Source organism: Pezoporus wallicus, unplaced genomic scaffold, assembly GCF_028554395.1.
Source record: "Pezoporus wallicus isolate ANWC-B61680 ecotype Strahan unplaced genomic scaffold, APGP_CSIRO_Pwel_v1 contig_4191, whole genome shotgun sequence".
Taxonomy (NCBI): domain Eukaryota; kingdom Metazoa; phylum Chordata; class Aves; order Psittaciformes; family Psittacidae; genus Pezoporus; species Pezoporus wallicus.
Window position 1 is genome coordinate 3,167,441 of NW_026641383.1, and position 20,265 is coordinate 3,187,705.

Consider the following 20,265-nt stretch of genomic DNA (forward strand, 5'->3'; position numbering starts at 1 on the left):
TAGATTTTCAAGTAGCAAAGACAGACTTTGATGCCCCTTGAAAGCCCGCTGTGTTATTTTACTGCACAGAAGAGATCACTGCAGAACAGGGTCTCTGATGGCAGTTAAGGAAAAAGCAGAGAAATAAATATACACTGCCCATGTTCTGCCACTATGGTCCCAGACTTACTGTAACTGCCAAAGAAGTCATAATAGGCTGTCTTTCACTGATACTCCAAACACTGCCATTTATGCAGGCTCAAAAAAGACAACATATATATATATATATATATATACCTACTCCGTGTTGTATGCATCCTGCACAGGAAGTCTTCTCTTCTTAGTTGTTTTGTTGTCCTGAAGCATCCATAGCTCAAAGAAGCTGGTGAAAGAGCAAACGGGAACTGAAACCAGTTATGTCTGCAAGGTTTTCTTTATGAGGACATGAGTTAAGGATTAACAAACACTGGTCTCTATACCACAGAATGTCCTGGAACTCTTGCACTGTTAGTGAAAAGGATGGCAACTTTGTGGAGAAACGCATATACAGCTTTTTACATGTGACTCTTATACATCTATGTAGAACTGAGTACTTAAATAACTGTAAGCAATTATATCAGATTATGATTTGAGGAAAACCTCATTATTTTTCAATAGCAAATGCTAAACCTCACTTCAGAGCTTTTATTCATACTCACAGGGCAATTTAATGGTTTTTGTTGTGTTGTCTTCAAACACCTACTGCTGCACACACTACCCTGGTTCTCTCAGCTCCTAACATACAGCCAGGTGTAGGGTGCATCTCCATGAAGCAGCAGGCCCACCTAAAAAGAACGCACACAATTGCAAACACCTCATATTGGAAAGCTGTGCCACAGGAACAAACAAATCACATTTTTTTTTATTAAAAAGTAACTGTTTGCTCATAGACCACCCTACCAGAGATCTTTATCTAGTCCTACAACATTCTGTCAATCAGCCTCGCCAGAATCATTAAGTTTTACCAGAACTCACCTTTTGGGGTAAAACTGGCACAGAGGCTCAGCGCTGTCACCACCACCACCGCCACTTTCACCCTTAGGCACGTTTAACACTGAGTTACACAACCTCCCGCTTCAGGGAGAGGGAGGCTCAGCCCAGCGGCCCAAACACCACCCCCCCCACCCAATCCAAGCGGAGACAGCTGGGGACAAAGCACCCCCCCGGATCGGCCATGACCACCCCGTGAGCACCACCCCTGCCGCCATCCTGCCTCAGGTACCCTTGCCCAGGCCCTTGGCGGGGGGAGAATGCCTGATCCTGATTGGCTGTCGGGCGCTCGGTCCCGCCCTTCTGGAAGGTTCTCCGCTGGCTGAGGCGCGGCTGGCGGTCTGATGGCCGGCGGATGTGAGGGTACGCTGGGAGTGGCGTCGGGCTTGTTTCTGAGGCAGGGTGACTCCCTCTGCTCTGCGGCTGCAGAAACGTGCTTGTCCGTAAAGAAATTACGTCTGCTAATGCACCCCATTCAGTCAGTGCGGCTCTCCGGGCATCCCAGTGCTGGCTCTGACTGTTGGAGCCAGAGAGGGAACAGCAGGATAGGGGAGCAAGTGGGTATAGAACTGCCTTCAAGCTGGAGTAGGTGCTGGGTGGGTGCCATCCCCAGCCTTACTCCAGCCCACCCCTCTGAGCTATGGTGCCTGCTTGAACCTGCCCTGCACCAGCACACAAGATGGGTGAGATGCTCTTTCTGACACACTGTTAAAGGCCATACTTAGTTACTGGTGATTTCTCACTTGTTGGATAGCTCTTGCAACAAAGATGATTTATTCCAGTGTCACAGATGGGTCACCCAAGGAAGGTATCACTCAGATCTAAAGCATAGTGTAAAGTTATGGCAGGAACATGCAGGTCAGGATCCCACACACAGCATATTTATACCACACAGACAGCAACTCAAAGGCTATTAGCTTTATTAACAAGTAACAAAGTATATGCAGGTGAAAAAATCTCTAAAGAACAAATCCCGTGTAGGACTATTTCCCCGTCCTAAATCACTCCCTTTAAATGAAAACTTCCTTGTTTTGAAGAAAGATTACTTGCTTCTCAAACATCTATCACAGGAAGGGCTCTGTGCTCAGGGAGGGTGTCCAGGTTTCTCCCTGGCAGCTCTCCCTGGCAGCAGCCGACAGATTACCCAAACACTGTCAGCGCTATTCACAGAAGAAATCAATGTCCTGAAATAGAGGTAAAAGGAAAGATGTGTTGAGATTACTGAAGGATTAGCATTCCCTTTTCACCCCCCAAAGGTACAGTAGATGTAAACGCAGAATACAGTATAATATATTCAAAGTACACCATAATAGTCTCACAGTATTATGGAAAAGAAAATGGGTTTTTTTTGTCTTTTGATTCCTTTTGTGTAGCTGGGTTGATTTGTTCTTGCCATAGGTTTTTAAAGTGAATTAGGCAATACCAACTTCTCTCTTATTTCAAATGATTCCTCTAATTTTTGTATTTCCACATCCATGCCTGGATTTATTAGTCATGTATAACTCTTTATCCTTAAACAGCTTCTAATCACACATGAAAGGATGCCTTAAACAGACTGAGACTATGCAATCCACTTGCTACAGAGAAATGTGACTAGAAAATAAATGCCAATATTCTGCTTGAAAACTTCCAGCGTGGCATAGACTTCCACAGCATATTGCTCTGACCTGACTTTCTGCTATTATCTTACATGGCTATGTAGGTCTTGATTCTGTTGCAGGGAATTATTACATGGAGTGCTCAAACTGTACATTTACATCAGACCACTGCATATAGCTATCCACTGGAAGCAAAGACAGGGAGCTGTTCCAGAACAGATGCTTACTGGTAATGAAAGTACTCATCTAAGCCAGCAAATGGCCAATTCTAAGCAATCGAGAGAAGGCAGGCAATCCAACACTGCTCTGTAATACATACAGTCTATTGTGTTGGGTCTATTGTATTCAGTGTGATTCAGTGGTTCAGAAGCAGCAGCACAGAGGGGAAAAAAGAAATGTCCTAAGATTATTGCTCAAACAGCAACCAAGTGGCATGGGTTGCCTGGTGCTTCACAAAAGGATGCTGAGAGAAGGTCACAGACAGAAGTGTTTACTTGCAGGTTCTGTAGCTAATGGTGTACATTTACTTCAACAGTGAAAATGACTTTTGGGGGAAAAACAAAACAAAGGCCAGAGACACTTGGAGACCCCCAAGCTTATGTTCTCTTTCAGTGCAGCAGGTGCTCTTCCTAATACCTTCCCCATCCAACTCCCTATTGGTCATTCTTTCAATGCTTTTTGTCTGCCACACAGTGCTTCAATCAAGGGCAGGTGCTGCATCTCATCAGTCATTAAGCTTTGGCCATCATCGGATCCCCTCCTTTCCAACCCTAACTATTCTATGATTCTATGATTCTAAATGGCAGCCCCTTCCCAAGAGAACCTATCATAACACCAGCATTGGGCTTTACCGGTGCAAGGCCGGGAAAGCAGAGGAAAATGATTGCTGGTGGCTTGGGGGAAGGTTACAGAGCTGCAAGGAAGAGATTGGCTTCTGATTTGCAGATGGAAAGGTGGTGGTATTAGAGGCATCTGTGGTGGTGTGTGCAACAGCAGCTCTGCATAAAACAGCACATTTAAGGGATATTTCTGGAGCAGGCAGGATGCCCATACACAGACTGGTCAAGACACACTGTAGGCTGTTTTAAATGTGAGATCCTTAGGGTCACACTTGCAACATACAGCTGAGAGCAGTAGAACAAAAAAAGGCTGTACATGAATTACCCTTTGTTTCCATTGTAAAGTTCCCACATAGCGAGAATGTGAAGGGCGGAACAACTGTGAAAGTCTGTCACTAGTTTGGTGAAAGAAAATGACTTTCCAGTTAAAGTCCTGCATTGCAGCCTGACAGCAGCCCATTCTGGACTCCAATTCAGCCTGCAGGCTAAGCTATCGCTTTAACCTACTTCTGCTTCCAGTCCAGCTTGTCACGCAGCTGCTGCCTGTCGTATGGTACAGAAAAGAGCTTAGAAACATATTTTAGTCATTCTTTCATGTTCAGTGATTAATTGCTGCAATGCTTCTGGGCCAAATTCAGAATAACCTAATGTCATGTCAAGAAAAGCAATCACTTATCCAAGATTCGCATTTCCTCAAACAAAGCTTCCCCGATACATTATAACACAAATCCTAGTGACTATTAACATGAAAACAAAATTCTTCCTTTCACTTACTTCCTCTGTGTTAATGAAACCCATCTCATAATCTTTAATCCTAGTATTAAAGACTCCAGATACGATTTTAAGATTGACACACTAATCATATTTTGCCATATGCTTCAAAATGGGTAAATATTCAATATTGATGAAGGTAATCGCTGTAAACCTACCACTCAATTTCTTTTGAAGCATAGAAATAAGCTACCAGTACGCATTGATTGTAAGCCAAACCATACCAGCCTCTGAGAAAGGACCCTCCCTCTTCCACTCCTCTACGAAGTGTTTCAGACTACAAATTGTCTGGTGCACAAGACGCTACTGGATATAATGAGGGGTGATCATCCTTTCAGAAATAGTCTACTTACAGAACACTAATGTGTTTCCAAAAGTCTTTTAATTCAGCTTTCTAACATACCAGTAACTGTGTTAGGAGAAAACAAGTGTGCTTTCAGTAAATCAGAAGTTCTATATAACAGTGTCCATCTATATATACAATTAATAGAGCAGTTGTATATGTTACTGAAGTATGCCACAATATCCAAATTCTAAACAAGAAAGTTTTGGGTAAAACTTACGTGGCCTTGAACGAATACTATTCCAGGCAATAGGCACTCTAAAAGGATCAAGGCCTTAATGCAGCATTTGTAACATCTGCAATGTCAGAGCTTATGTTAGGGATTTTACTGAGGCTATTTGCCTGTATAAAGGCCCAAAAAGTGGATCCCTAAGCATCTGTGATACGCTACAATCATCTGCCACCATTATGATTTGTTTTTACAGCGAATTAGCATTACACAGCCAAGTATAATTATGTAGCCAGCTGGGCTTTTGCAAATTCCTTACCGTTGTAGGAACAGTCTTATTTGCTTCTTGATAGACATGTTGCTCTGAGACTAAACTGCTAGGGAAATAACCAACTGTCCCCATATGGTCTTCATACTGTTCTCCATAAACCTTCAAGCAAGGAGATGTATAATTAGGTACCTTAAAACAGTCCTCATCTGGTTTGAGCTAGTTCATAATTTAGTCAAAGGCAGTTACTAATAGTGTTTCTTACTCTGGTTTTAGATTTTCTAGGTTCCAATTAGCTAGCACATTAAAGGAACCATTAACAAAAGTTCTGATCCAGGCATGCATTTTTTGAAGGAAATTAATGCCATCTATAGTTTATCTTTTTTTTTTTAATCAGTACAGCTAATATTTATCTTTGCTTCCCTTAAATTTAAAAGTTTTATGACCAACTGTGATAAAAGCTTTTTCCTCCATAGTTTCAGCTGCTACAGAAAGGAACTGTGGAGCCCTTCTGTTAAGGTTCAGCTCATAATTACCATATAGCTATTGAAGATATTTCATTAAAAAAACAAACATCCCCCCCTCCCCCCCCAAATCCCTCAAGACTCCTCAATCACTTTAATTTTAAACATTCCCTTTGAAGACTAAGTTGCTGCTTTAAAACCCACAATCGCTCAGCATTAGAATCCATTTCTTGACAGAAATACATGTTAATCTATTTCTGGTTTGTTCATATACACAAGAATCTCCTCTTACACTTCCAGCCCAGAATTCTCCGGAGTCTTTTTCTTTTACTAGTTTTGAGTAAACATAAATCAACTGCCCTTTTTTGATATTAATGAATCTGCAGTCTGGAGCATTATAATCCTCTTTTGCTCTCGCAAGGGAAATGGTGTCTAGGAAAAAAAAAACATAAAAAAAGAATGAGATGGACAAATTTAAAAACATATATACTTTTAGAGAGAGAACTGTAAGTATGTGTGTGTTCTTGTGTGCACATGTAAAGCTATTTCTACAGGTAAAAGTAGGTTTTCCTGAAATTAATAAAAGTCTTCAAGATACTTTTCTGTTCATTTTTCTGTTCTCCAATAAGCAAAGTAGCGGCTTAAAAATGTGCCATTTCATGACAGCGGAAGTTAAAATCCTTCTCTTTACACTTACCTTACACCTGAGTGAAAAATGCCCTCTACAGAGCCCTTTTTGCAGCAAAACTGCATTTAATAAACCCTACCACTCTGCTTTTAAAGTAGACTAAACAATGCAAACATAACATAGTTAAATAACTGTTAACCATAGTTTTCCCTCGGACTACTGCATCCAACCTCCACAGTCATTTTTGAGACTGCTTTGTCCTCAAAAGTAAAGCAAAATTACTTACAGACACAGTCATCATCAGCACACAGCTTCTGGCTGGCAAGCTTGTCCATAAAAATCCCAGTTACAAGAGGATACATTAATCCAAGACACAGAAGTAAAACAACCAAATAGACACTTTGTGTCATTTTTTTTTTGCTGCAGTGATTGCAGAATGCACACGGGATCCAGCAATCTGTCTTTTATGGAAGAGGCAGACACCTGGACAAACACACCAGGCCAATGGGAAGGGGCTGTGGTGACATTCCGCCCCACCAGAGCAGCTGCAGGCAGGAGGAAGACCTCAGGGTCCAATCACAAAACTGAATCCCCTCCCAGAGCCATTGTGCATTAACATTTCAATCAGCAACTGTATTACTTAAATGTTTTAAGCCTTCCTGTAGTTGTCCATAGTCTTAATCTTAAGCCAAGTTTGAGAATTAAGTCAGACCCTGGTAAGCAGCAAAGGAAATTACATCCTTCCAAATCCTCAAGATACTCATTTTCACAAATGCTTACTGACAGGTGTAATCTTCACTGGACTGTTAACCCTGTGGCAGAGATTCCCTTGTCTGCATGGATGCAAACAAACCAATTGCAAATGTAAGCAGAGCATTAGGGAGTTGAAACCCAGTAAAAAGGCTTTGCAGGTCAGCAATTTAAATTTGAAATGCAGGAGGCCAAGCACTACATACTTGTCTAGGCAAGATCCCTTCCACGGGGAGACATGAGAGCAAAACACAGAGGTCAAGCCAGGACAGCAGACATTTCACTGAGCTCAGTGGAGAGTTTGCAGATGCAAGATGCTGGACAACATACAGTGCCACAGGCTGACTTAAAAGGCCCTCTTTACACCTTGGAGAGGACATCTAGAATTCATCTAACTTCCCAAAACCTTGTCCTAACTTATGTGAGGCAAGACTTGTAGAGAGTATTTTAATTAGAATAAAAAATGCACACAAGGAACCACTGCTAGAGTTACTGCACTGTAAGCAATGCACATCACTGCTGTTGAGTTACAGAAGGTTGGTCTGAATCAATCCTTAAAAGTGACCAAAAGCACACTTGGAGATTCCCCAAATGGCACTCCAGAGTACCAGTGCTTCCATTCTGATTCACAAGGCAGCCCAAAAAGCTGCTGGCTGTACCAGCTTTCAGTTCTCAGCAGAACAGAAGCAGCTGTCAAGTGCTATGAGAAATCCCACACTCTTTAAAAGAAAGAGCATCTTGCAATTTCTAGCATCACCTTTCTATTACAGCTGACTTCACTACAATCTTCTCTGATCTTTCAGCCCATTACTCCTTCCTCCAGCCTCCCTCATGCAGTGTCTAACCTCCTCTGCAGACAGCTCCACACAAACGCTTCTTCCAAGGGAGTACAGGGGAAGATCAGTGGTATGCAATGGCAGTCTCATGTACACAGACTAATGGGATGCAAGGACAGCATAATACCTATGAAAGTATGACTGTAAAAAAAAAAAAAAAAAATTAAGGTTCATGATGGAATAACAGTCACTTTTGCTCCCTTACAAGAACATGGAAACCATTCTCACTTATTATTAGAATACTTGTGAAATCCCCCCCCCCAAAAAAAAAAAAACCACAACAAACAAAACACCCCCAAAAACCCACTAAAAAGAATGAAAAATATATGCAGGACAGTAATTGAGATGACTGTGGAAGGGGCAGCATCCTGAAATGTACTCTAGGAGCAGATGAGATTTTGATTTTTCAGGTCTTGTGCAAAAAAGGTGGTTTATGGAGCTAGTTTTATATTTAAAGATCATATAGTACTTGCTCAGAAATGAAATGACTGTGCCAGAACTACGAAGTATACCAAGATTTTATATAAAAGCTATCGTGCTTGCTTGAAGTTTTTATTAGTTGATGATGCCCATTGCCTTTCATCCTATTGCCTGATACCACCCAGAAGAATCTGGTCCCATCCAGTTCACACCCTCCCTTCAGCTATTTATACACACTAATCAAATCCCCCCTGAGCCTTCTCTGCACTGGACAAGCCCAGCCCCCTCAGCCTTTCCTCGTATGAGAGATGATCCAGATCCTTAGTAATTTTAGTAGCCATACACTGGAACTCCATGTTTCCCTTGTACCAGGGAGCCCAGACCTGTACACAATACTCCAGGTGAGGCCTCACCCAGGCAGATTAGAGGGGGAGGTTCACCTCCTTTAACCTGCTCCCTGTGCTCTTCTCAGTGCAGCCCAGGACACCATTTGCCTTCTTGGTCAGTTGGTGTATTTCATGTTACACAAGGCCTGTAAAGGTTTTTGACATATGGAGAAAAAAAACCCAAAGAACACCCCAAATCAACCAAGCAATTAAAAAACAAAACAAAACAAAACAAAAAACCCCTCAACAAACCCAGAAGCATTAGGATATGTATTTTGAAAAACCTGTCTAGAAACAGACCATCAGGCTCATCTGTGTTGTCTTTGTAAGGAGCCAGAGAGCTCATCCTAAAACATTAATGAGCTGGAAAGTGCAGAAGGGAAAACAACAGATGAACTTTTTCTTTGTTGGTTTCTACTACCAGCCAACATTATGAAGACAAAACCAAGTTAAACAACACTGCTGTCAAGGAGTGCTGTGATCAATTTCTACCCACACCTAGAAAAAAAAGAGTCTACTAATGATAAGCTGTTTTTCTCAAGTGGCAAAATTATTGTTGCTGAAAAGCAGCTGCCCCCTTGGTAATGAGGCTGAAGATTGAGTATTGCGTTTATTCTCAATATGGTGGCATTTAGCATTCCTGCTCACGCATTTTGCTCTGCAGAGACAGCTATTTTTCCAGCACTTACTTCTGAGAAATGAGTGTCACCTTAAAAGTAGTTAAGCCTATATACTGAGTAAGCCATGCAAGCCTAACAGATCAATAGTAAGACAGATTTGAGGAACAACATGGCTTGAGAACAGCATAAACTTCATTTATTTTATAAAAATCAGTATTTCAACGCAAACATTTACTATCCAGTAGACCTGTGGAAATCCAACGTCTCTCCTGGCTGTTGTGGCAATCGTACACAAGTCTTAAGTTTTTGCAGAGAACAATAAACTTACAAACAGAGTAAAGTATCACTGCATTAAAAAAAAAAAACAACTATCTACACAATTCCTTTATAGGAGCATCCGGTTATTTCTTTGCATAAGTGATTTTCATGGCATGAGATGGAGTAATCTTGAATCCCTGGAGAGCATCTCGAGCAGCTCCTGCTTGATTCTCATTTTCAAACTCCACAAATGCAATGTCGTGGCGCCCAGGCACTAAGCGAACCTCTTTGAATCCAGGAAACCTTTAAAATAAGATCAAAGAGTCAGATAATATTTCCTAGTTTGATAATACATCTCTTATCAGTAGCTGTAAGACCTTATCGTAAGCATCTCCTAGTATAATAGTTAACTATTAGTGAAAGTCTTAAATTGAAGGGTTTTACATGTCCAGTCTTAGAACCATGCCTCAATTAAGGATCATTATCTGGAAGCAATTTAATCAGTCTTGTGCGCATACGGAAGCAACTAAAGCTAGTTTTAAAACTGCTCCTGCTGTTGTAAAGTCTTTAATATTGCAGTCGCCAGATTAAATCTAGTGCAGACTGATGGCAGATAACTTACACAATCAAAACCAGCTACAAAAAAAAAAAAATAAATAAAAAATCAGATTTGCTTTCTGAACAAAGTCATCAGAACTGACATCTGTAAACCTGGCAGTAAGACAAAGAACCGAAATACCTTCAGAAGAAACTCTTACTTCTAAAAAGTCAGCTTGTCAACTGAGAAAAAGCATACAGGTAAAAATTCGAAGAAGTGCTTTTATTCAAAACTTACTGATTGAATAACATGGACAGCATCATCTCATTTGTTTCCTCAGGCAAGTTATTAAGGAAAAGGATATAGTTGGGTGGGTTGTCAGGCACCTGCAACAATAGAAGATCAAAGCTCAGAAGATTACACACAACTATCTGTTCCTCTGCATCTGTCTCCATGATTATTTGAACCAAGGCTCTCATATCCGTAAGTATTGCTCATAACACTGCTTGCTGGACTTCAGTGTACCTTCATGCAATATGCAGACAGAGCCCCTTGGTTCTGTTACAAGGATATACTCATTTGCAGAGGCTCTTATTTCCACAAAAATCATAGTACCACAGTGTCTTAGATGTCACATTTAGACTGTCAACAGCTGATACTGCAGTACTCTCAGCACTGTCAAGGGTGGGACCCAGGTGCCCAAGTTCTGGCTGTAGTGCTGTCCAAGACACCTGCATGGCAGCAGAAGAACCTCTGAAAGACTTGCATCCTTCCAAAAGAGCAGTGGGATAAATGCCACGATAAATACCCTGCTCACCTGCAGTAGTCCTGAAATACTGAATGTTTTTTGGCAACTGAAGCCCACAAAACCCATATGGTTTTACTACAGTGCTCTATTTGAATTTATTAATTAGAAACCCCATTAGATTTAAAGTCCTAGAGTCTTTGAGAGATTTGCCTGCTAACATGAATACATAGCAGCCCACCAGACACAAGGCTGAGTAGTCAGTTTGCTGACACTGAACTGAAAGACTAGAATCTCCCCAAGTCATCGAGGAGATTACAAAAATAAAAAGAAACAGGACACCACAACTTCAAACGTTCTGATAACAGTGCCAAAGTTAATGCTTCAGCACAATAATTTCCTTCAGCTGATGGAAGTGTTCCAGGCAGTGCCATTAGAAAATAAACTTCTGAACTTCAAACAAATAACCTACTCAGGGTTGTGCTTTGATGCAAACTGACATACACATATTATGCCTTGGTACAAATAATATCCAGATGAAAACCCAGACTGGAAGCAAGATGTTTCCCCTGTGGATTATGCATGCACTTCTCAATGACAGTATTCAAGAAAGAGATGCAGGGCAGGCAAAGATACTCTTCCATAATATTTGCTCTAGTGCACATCTTGCCTCTTTACTACCTCTACTTCTAACACATGTCAATCATTTAGAAGGTCACTCAGCAGACAAGATGAGTGAAGCAGAGGGAGTTGTTGCTACATCTCTACTCAATCCTTTGGAAAATAAGACACTTGTAAGAAACAAGTGAGCAGAGGACCCTCAAACTCCTGAAAGGAAGCTTTTATATAGATATTCTGGCACCCTGTGCATTCTTCCTTCCTTTGTACTACTAGAACAAAATAATTGAAAGGGAATTTAACAACAAAGAAAACCCCAAACCTAAGTATCCTTCAACTGATACTAAGGACAGTCCAAATTTTAAGAATTAAGTGGGATTTGTTAATAATGCAGTTTTCTGTATAATAATTAGAAACTGCAGGTTCTTATTTTATGTCAGCCAGAGGCAGTAAAAGTGGAATTTCTTTTGCCTATTTGCTATGATTTGGCTGGTAGGCAAATGTCTCAGAACAAAAAGAAAGCTGTAAAATAGATTCCCGAGTTTGTGTAAAACTATTACTGATTGAGAATAAAATAATTTTACACATTAGTGCTCTTATTCACACACACACAAAAAGCATTACCTGCTGATTCTGTGCTGCAGTCCCTGGGGCACTGGCTGAATTCTGTGTTGCCCCCTAGTGAATAAGTACAAAATAGTTTTACAAAGGTGTTCAGTTAGAAATATATAAGCACATATCACCATGTTTCTGAACAACTCAAGAAGTATGTTAAGGTTTTTTTAAGCCACAATCCAAGGAATGTTTGTTGTTTATGAGATTCCTGACAGTAAACATATAGTTCATGAATTTTGCTGGACTCTAAAGCCAGGTAATCAAAATAAACAAACCATCAGTAGTAGCTGATATAAGTAATGGCCAAGTCATCAGATACAGAAAATCACTATTTCTCCACATTATAATATTTTTAATAGACAGGAAGTAAGTAGTTTTGGAAATGAAGGCCTAGACAGGACATACCTAACAAGAGAAAAATAGGTGTTTCCAGCACAGACTCTGTTTTAGCAAGGAGAACTGAAGCCATTACTATTACTACTAGCTACTAGTAGATATTTCTTCTTAAGAGATTTCTATATTATGATTTGACTTTTTAATAAAACCTGAAAAATTCTATCTAGAAAATGTTGCTTTCTATGAACACTCTTATCTCTTCTCGATACCAGTTTGTGACTTAACAGGAAAGGCAGTTAAGTAACACAATATTCAAACTCTGTGCCTGACTATTTTCTGCTATACTTCAGCACATAAATTACTAAATGTTATTAGTTTAGGCCAGGCCAACCCTTAGTGGAGATATATTTCAAGCCAATCCCTCTTCATTAAACTGCCCATGGCAGGGGAGCTGGAACTAGATGATCACAGGGTCCTTTCCAACTCTGACCTTTCTATGATTCTATGATAGTTATCTTGTTCCCATTTACCATTCAGGGCTTATAGAGCAAACAGGGCACTAAAATACTGAAGGGAAAAGCTGTTTGAGTACTTGAAGCTGGTATTAAAGAAGTACACAGCCCTCCTTTTTTACCTCTTCTATAAAGAGGTTAGCTCCTCTTTTGGTTTATTGTACCTTTGCCCTACATCTTTATTTTCATCTAGTAATAGGAAAGGAGGGGGGAATAAACAGCAGGAAAGACTATCATCAGCTGCCTCTCCTTAACTTTTAATGAGTGCACAAGAGTACTAGATATCAATAGACCACAACTTAGGGAATTGAGATGTACCAGAAGACAATACTTAGTCCTAAAAAAAAAAAAACCAACAAAAAAAACCCAAAACAAAACAACACATAAGAGAAAAAAATTAAATTAAAATAATTACCCTGCATGTTTTTCTTTTTTAACCAAAGAAGCAGCTTACCTGGATAATCTTTTTATTTGGTGCATTTGCTGACTGCTCCAGAGATTTGGCCTTCTTCTTTTCCTTCCTTTTTTCCTTATCAGCAAAAGTACCACGCATTTTAGAGATGATATCAGAGTCTGTTTTTGCATACTGAATCCGCTTTTAAAAAAGGAAAAACACCACAAACAAAACAGAACAAGACATATGCAGTTAACGATACTGATTATTTTATACCATTTTCGTTAACTGCATTCTGTGCATTTACATTTTTTTCCCCAAAATTTCTTATATTATTAAAAATATTGCTATAAACTGTAGATATGCTTAGAGTATCTAATCCTCATGATTAATTCTGAACATAACTATGGAACTCAAAAAACCCCTTAAGATGGAAATTACTAATTTTAACTCACTGAAATCAGAACTCAATTCATCTAACAGTGTTTTTTTAGCACCTGTCAAGGTAAGAGATGTAAGAAGTGATGTGAGGATGTGACAAAATTTGAACTATCTTCTATTAAAAACCCTAGGAGGACTTTTTAACCCCATTTTAAGGGTTAAAACTTTACAGTGATTTCTCAGATCTCAGAGTTCAGCAAAACTCAGACATCTTAAATAAAGAGGCGAGTACATGCCTTAGTCCAAACCAGTTGCATAGATCGTGTCAGCAGCACATTGGTGCTGGTTTTCTGACAGAGGCTGCCCAATGCAGTAGTCGGGGAATGCAGAGGCAGCTATGAGTATACTCATGTGCAGTATTACATACACACACAATCCTATTACTTTTACTGTCAGAGACTGTGAGACTTAATACAAAATTATACAGTAGTTGAAGGTATTTTTTAAAATGCTTTTTGCTTAGACAAAGCATGCACGCTGCAGGCAATTTTCAGAGGGATGTACACCTGAAAGGTTATAAAGCCTTAATCTTTTTATTTCCTATTGCGTTTTACTGAGTTCAAACCTCGATAAGGGTAAATGACAGAACTGAGCTTGCACAAGTCCTCATCAAGGATTTTAGTGGGGAATCTGAAAGTGTTAATGAAAAAAAACTTGTGGCTCAGCAACACAAACTGTCTGTGCTCTCCTAAATGATCAAAGCCATGATCTGAAAGCCAGCAGTAATATACACTTCATGTATCGTTATGCCTCACAAATAGTTGCAGAGTTAAAAGATGCCTAGTTATCCAAGCAGGCAACAATGACATGTCAATCCTTGCGCTATTCTACACGTTACCAAGTACATTATTAAATCACATTCTATCAACCACCAGTGAATTTGCTTCACTCAAGTTATACTGAAATTCAGTTACTTGGTTTGGTGATGTGATGCATACACACACTGAACTAGCCATTGATTCACAAAAATAAATCACTGGTCACATCTGGAAAGTAAAACTTCTTTCACCCTACTCACTGTTACCTCAAAAAGGAAGCATTATATTCTATTTATTACAAATGAAATAGTAACCAAGCTTACTGTAGATTGGATGCTTAGAGTTTCATTATTTTATTTTTTAGTATTAATTAATTATTTGTTATTTAATAATATTACTGAATTAATTTGATTGGTTCAACAAAATAAATGTTTTATCATGATCATTATCATGATAAATAAAATGTAAGTATTTAAGATGTTCACAGCTTTAATCTGGCAAAGAAAAACATGCAGCCATCATTTAGGAAACCTAAATGCAAAGTTTAACCCCTTTGTTTTAATTACAGCCTCTCCAGCATCCCTCTAGGTTGCATGTATTCATCAAGACAAGACAGGACACGACTGAATAACAGTACAAGTACACAATGATGGTTAACACGCAAGGCATAAGTGCCAAAACAATTTATCATACAATCACAGAAATGGTTTGGGTTGGAAAGGACCTTAAGACCACCTAGTTCCAGCCCCCTAGACCACGTCATCCAAGGTTCTGTCCAACCTGGCCTTGAGCACTGCCAGGGATAGAGCATTTATCACTTCTTTGATAAATTCTTTCACACTGTTCCAGTGCCTCACCACCCTGGTATCATAGCACAGCACTTCTTTAATCTTCAAAAAGCTAACGAAATAACTTACCATTGGCTTTCCATAAAATGGAAAGCCTTGTAGTTGTCTCAAAGCATTGGTAGATGATCCAAGTTCTTTAAATATAACAAAAGCCTGTCCTCTCATCTTCATAGTCTTTAAAGCCACAATGTCAACCACATGGCCAAACTGTGAGAATAACGCATACAGAGACCTCTTCAGTTCTGTTGACCATATGAAAAAAAAAATTAGATTATAACAGGTTACATGGAAGTGTCCACCTCCACAGAGTTTGCTGTCCTTCAGCAATGTTTTTTGGCAGCTTTAGCTCACACAGCGATACGTTACGCGAGTTTTGTCTAAACTGTTGCATGAGTCCAAGTTTATTTGCCCAGTTTTTGTAAGTTAGCGTATAACACTTGGTTTCACATCTCAAATATTAATGCAGTGAAAAAGCTGTACTGCCGTCCATTCTACATTCTAAGAGTAACAATTACACAAGAGTATATATATATTTTTTTTCATGTACATATATGTACACACACTCACATATTCAAGCATGATGTATGACAGCCATGAAAGGCTGATCAGAAAATCAATACCATAACATGCAGTACTAAAGAGGTATGACTTGAGACCACAGCAAAATAATAACTACTTTAAGGCTAATTTAATTTGGAAATTTTGTTTGTAACTGTTTAACCAGTTCTCTCACACACATGAAGTGTTTTTTCAGTCTGTATCCGAGTGTGTTCTTGTATGAGCCCACTGTACCTTACAGCTGCAATGGATTTATTTTCATTATTTAAAATCACCTGACTACACACCAAATAAAACCTTAATCTTACCCAATCAAACTAAACCATAGAATCATAAATAAATGATCTGTATTGTGTAATCATTCTACCTCACAAATCTTAGCATTTGAAATACTTCAGCAACATACGAACACTCTCTTATTTACTGGTTATAACCCCTATTACCAATAGTAACGTGTAATAATTAGCTGGTAATACCAGCCCACTGTCACTTCCTCCAGCTGCTCCTGACCAACCAAACTGCTCTATTTTTAAGCTTTTTTATTGAAACACTTTCCTTAAAAATAACTTCTAAACCTGTATTTAAAAAATCAAATCTGTAAGCTTCATAAGTAATTGGAAACCCTCTATTTAAAAAGTATAAGCCCACTGAGTCATAAAGGAGACATTCTAGTTTATAGGACGCTTAACATGCTACAAAGAACAAAGCCCTAAGTTACTTAGTAAAACCATCTTGCCAAGTTAAGAAATAATTTCCCAGTAAAGCTGTTTGCACTTTCAGAGCTTCCTGAAGCAATGCTTAAGTAGTGCTAATTTGATTCCAGCACTCTGCTCACAAACAGTAACAAATAAACTACTGTGACTGTACCCACAATCACCTTAGATTGTAAACTAAGCATAAGCATAAAGTGGGTGGTTCTACACACTGAAGACACAGCCAGGTAAGGGCAAGAATTTTATTTCCAGCACACTGTGAAGTGCTGAAGTTCCTCGGCACGAAGCCATCTCCCTGGAGTGCACTGCACCAACTGCAAGGCAGCATCTCCAATGCAAGAACACAAAGCAGGCTTGCCCATGCCATGTCCACCACTTCTGCGTAGGATTGAACAAATGAGGAGCTCACAGATGTCCCCACACCACAGCAAGAGGGGACTGCAAAGGCCACCAAAACACATGCCAACACCCCTATTAGCATCCATCAGATATTCTCATTGGTCATTCACTGAGAAGCAAACCTGGCCTGTGCAGTTAGTTACACAAATGCAGCAGGGAGGCAACGAGAAGCTGCCTTAGAAACAAGGTCTCTGCTTACAAGCAGCCTAAAAGTTGTGCTGCATTTTCTGACTTTAGCCGCAGCTTCGATGGAAGCAGCCGTTTGCTGAAAGCTCGGTTCACACCCGCCGCCTGCCCGGCACCTCACTGCCGGAGTGCCTGGTGCTTCCCAGAGATGAGTCACGGGCCCCATACCTTCTTTCTTAATCTTATCGTTGATGTTGTTGATGTAGATGGTGTGGTTCGGCCTGATGTCCATCCTCGGCGGCGGCTGCACACCTGCCTGCGGGCAGAGCACACGTGGGACCCGTTACTGGCAGCCGAGGTGCGGCTTGGGCCACATGCACGCTCCATATCCACCCTCCCCGCGCGGGCCGGTCCCAAGGACGGCGGGACGGGCGCTCTGAAGGCAGCCCCGCGGCATCCCGCCGTACCCCACATCCTCCTTTCTTCCTCCCAGCAGCCCGAGAACCCTACACCGCTTACCTCTTCCCGCCGCGATGGCGGCCGGCCTCTCCTGTCCTGTCCCGTCCCCTCCCGCCCCGCGTAACGGCGACGCAGGCGGCAAAGCCGCTCCCGCAGCGATCGATGTGCCGAGTGCCGAGCGCCGATGCCCGGCAACGCCTGCGCAGTAACAGCCGCTGTGTTGCCGCTAGCCGTACGGGTTAGCGGCGGTCTCGGCGCCCCGAGCTCCCTCTGTTCGCTGCCTCAGTGGAGGCCGGTGAAGCGCTTCGGGGAGCTCCGTTTCCCTCTGGATCATCCCCGCGGTGAGGGGGGCAGGGGATTATAGTCGGGGCTCTTCGGGAATCACAACGGGGCTTGGAACTGCCCGAGATGGGGGTTTCCTGCCCCAGGCTTCGGCTCTGCCCGGTACCAGACAGCTTCATTTTTGTCACCGCAGCTGACACAGCAACTTGTGGAGAATGAAGGGAAGCAGTAACTTCAAAATGCCCATAGACATTCATTAGCTAGGGTTTGGGTTTACGTATGATGCTGAGAGGGCAGTGTATTTCAGGATCCCTGTGGTAGTGGCAGCTCAGGGTAAATAAACAGCAGAGACTGAGCTTGTGGCCCTTGAATTTTTGGAATAATTTTGCGGGCTGCATACCTTCTTTTCTATGAATAATTATGAGGCTTTTTCGGAACCAGTTTGGAGCTGTGAGGGTTTAACCTGGTAACATAGCAAAAAGAGAATATAATCAATAAGATCTTGCTTTGTAAAAGCAGGAATGTTAGAGAGTTCTCAGTTCAGTTGCATTTCAGGGAGAAAACCATTACTTCCAGATTCTAGGGTTGGTTTGAGTAAAAAGAAAATCTTGTGTTTAGGAAGCCTAAAAAGAACAACATGGATGAAAGTGCGTTGAACATGAATAAATGGATAAAAAGCTGTTCATTGAGATGTTACTTACTGGTGGAAGAGAAGAGCGAGCTCCTCAGCTGTTTGTAACATTGCATGGAATGGGGGGGAATGATGTGCCAGTGTGATGCCATATGCAATACATACATGCCCCAGATTTAAAACGGGATAGGCAGCAGTTCCAGGCAAGTTTTAGGGGGCTAATTATTTTCCTTGGTTTACTGTTGTAGAAGTACTTATCATGATAAAGTTTAACTTTGAAATCCAAGCACGAGCAATGCATTAAACCACCATTTTTCAGAAACACTGACTGTGCTATATTATGCATTGATCAGTGTAGTCCATGTAAGTTCATAATTTAGTAACAGTGCTCAAAAACTACTTACTTGTTACTGAGTGAGCATAGCTAAGGGAGTTTTTCTCACAGAATCAAAACTACTGACATTTACAGCACGTAAATGATTTTCAAAATAAAGCCCTTCAGCTGTTCACAGAGAAGACATGTTAAAGAAACGCACTGAAAAACCTTACCCTGACACAAAGTGAAGAGGAATTCATGGCTTCAGTAATTGATCCAGCACAGCATGCAGCACTCATGCTTGCTCTGTGTCACTTTAAGCACAGCTGATTTATTCTTGCAGGATTTGAATGCAGTAAAGCAGAAAAGCTGTGTCTTGCCTGCTCCTCAGGTGGGATTTCACAGTCTGCCTGCCAGTTCAATAGAAGTGACATTCATTCTTCAGCTTGGCTTCCCCCTTCTCCTCCCCAAGGTTTATTTGGATTACTTTTGTTTTCTTAATCCCCTAACAGAGAGGTGCAGTGCTCTCATATTCCCTCAAACAGTCATTTGTTAAAGTCTGAAAGCTTGAAGTATTGCAAAAATTACTTCAAGTTTCTTAGCAAGAGTGCCCATAGCAACTTAGGAAGCAGTTATAATTTATCACCAATATAACAGGCTGGGAACATGCTTCCGGCTTGAACAGGTAGCTCCTTCATCACAGGTTGTCAAACAGTGCTGGAGAAACAAAACAAAGGGCACAGGGTTCTTGAAAATACCTTTCTTGCAATTGCTCTTCCATCTTCCTGCCCTTTGCTCAGGTCAAGGAAACCTAGCATTTCATTATTGTTGCTGTTGTTTGTTATGAAACCTGTAATGAACACTGAGGGGTTTTCCTTTGCCTTCCTTTTCTAAATACGATGCAATTCTCCAAACTAGAACAGGAGCACATGCAGGAGCTGCCTGTAGGGGAAGCTTCACACCCCTCTGCAATCCTCACAGCATTGATTTGGTCCACATACACATGATGCCTGATGCTTTTCACAGTTGGTATCTTCCTGTATTAATGTCATAGGATAAGTAAAGTTATTTTAATTTATCGGTATAGAAATGTTATCACCTCACCTGTGTGTGTAATGAAAATCATATGCTTTTCATTATACAGACACAAGTATGACATTTTCATTATGACATTATACAGACACAAGTAAGTTTAATTTGCTGATGACACCAAGCTGTGTGGTTCGGTTGATACGCTGGAGGGAAGGAATGCCATCCAGAGGGACCTTGACATGCTTGTGAGGTGGGCTGATGCCAACCTCATGAAGTTTAACCACTCAAGTGCAAGATCCTACACCTGGGTCAGAGCAATCCCAGGCAGAGCTACAGGTTGGGCAGAGAAGAGATTCAGAACAGCCCTGTGGAGAAGGATTTGGGGTGTTGGTTGATGAGAAAATGAACATGAGCTGGCTCCAGTGTGCGCTCACAGCCCAGAAAGTCAACCGTATCCTGGGCTGCATCAAAAGGAGCGTGACCAGCAGGTCAAAGGAGGTGATCCTGCCCCTCTACTCTGCTCTTGTGAGACCTCACCTGGAGTATTGTGTGCAGTTCTGGTGTCCTCAACATAAAAAGGACATGG

At 41.0% G+C, this 20,265-nt stretch overlaps 2 protein-coding genes across 3 annotated transcripts; both read right to left on the bottom strand.

Annotated features, from left to right (window-relative positions):
• Positions 1–1,721: 1,721 nt before the first annotated feature.
• On the bottom strand, positions 1,722–7,774 carry OTOR (otoraplin). Its single transcript, XM_057423455.1, has 4 exons — positions 6,375–7,774; positions 5,753–5,892; positions 5,048–5,158; positions 1,722–2,192 (listed from the first exon to the last, which is right to left on the bottom strand). Exons 1-4 carry the CDS (start codon positions 6,496–6,498, stop codon positions 2,169–2,171), a joined length of 399 nt encoding a protein of 132 aa, XP_057279438.1. The 5' UTR covers positions 6,499–7,774; the 3' UTR covers positions 1,722–2,168.
• A 1,500-nt stretch (positions 7,775–9,274) lies between these two features.
• Positions 9,275–17,516, bottom strand: SNRPB2 (small nuclear ribonucleoprotein polypeptide B2). 2 transcript variants are annotated; one of them, XM_057423428.1, is made up of 7 exons: positions 17,479–17,516; positions 17,188–17,275; positions 15,233–15,405; positions 13,177–13,317; positions 11,884–11,937; positions 10,194–10,282; positions 9,275–9,661 (listed from the first exon to the last, which is right to left on the bottom strand). In XM_057423428.1, exons 2-7 carry the CDS (start codon positions 17,249–17,251, stop codon positions 9,502–9,504), a joined length of 681 nt encoding a protein of 226 aa, XP_057279411.1. In that variant the 5' UTR covers positions 17,252–17,275; positions 17,479–17,516; the 3' UTR covers positions 9,275–9,501. The 2 variants fall into 2 exon arrangements, with proteins under 2 accessions (XP_057279411.1, XP_057279410.1); XM_057423427.1 differs by lacking the exon at positions 17,479–17,516 and adding an exon at positions 17,353–17,428.
• Positions 17,517–20,265: the final 2,749 nt, after the last annotated feature.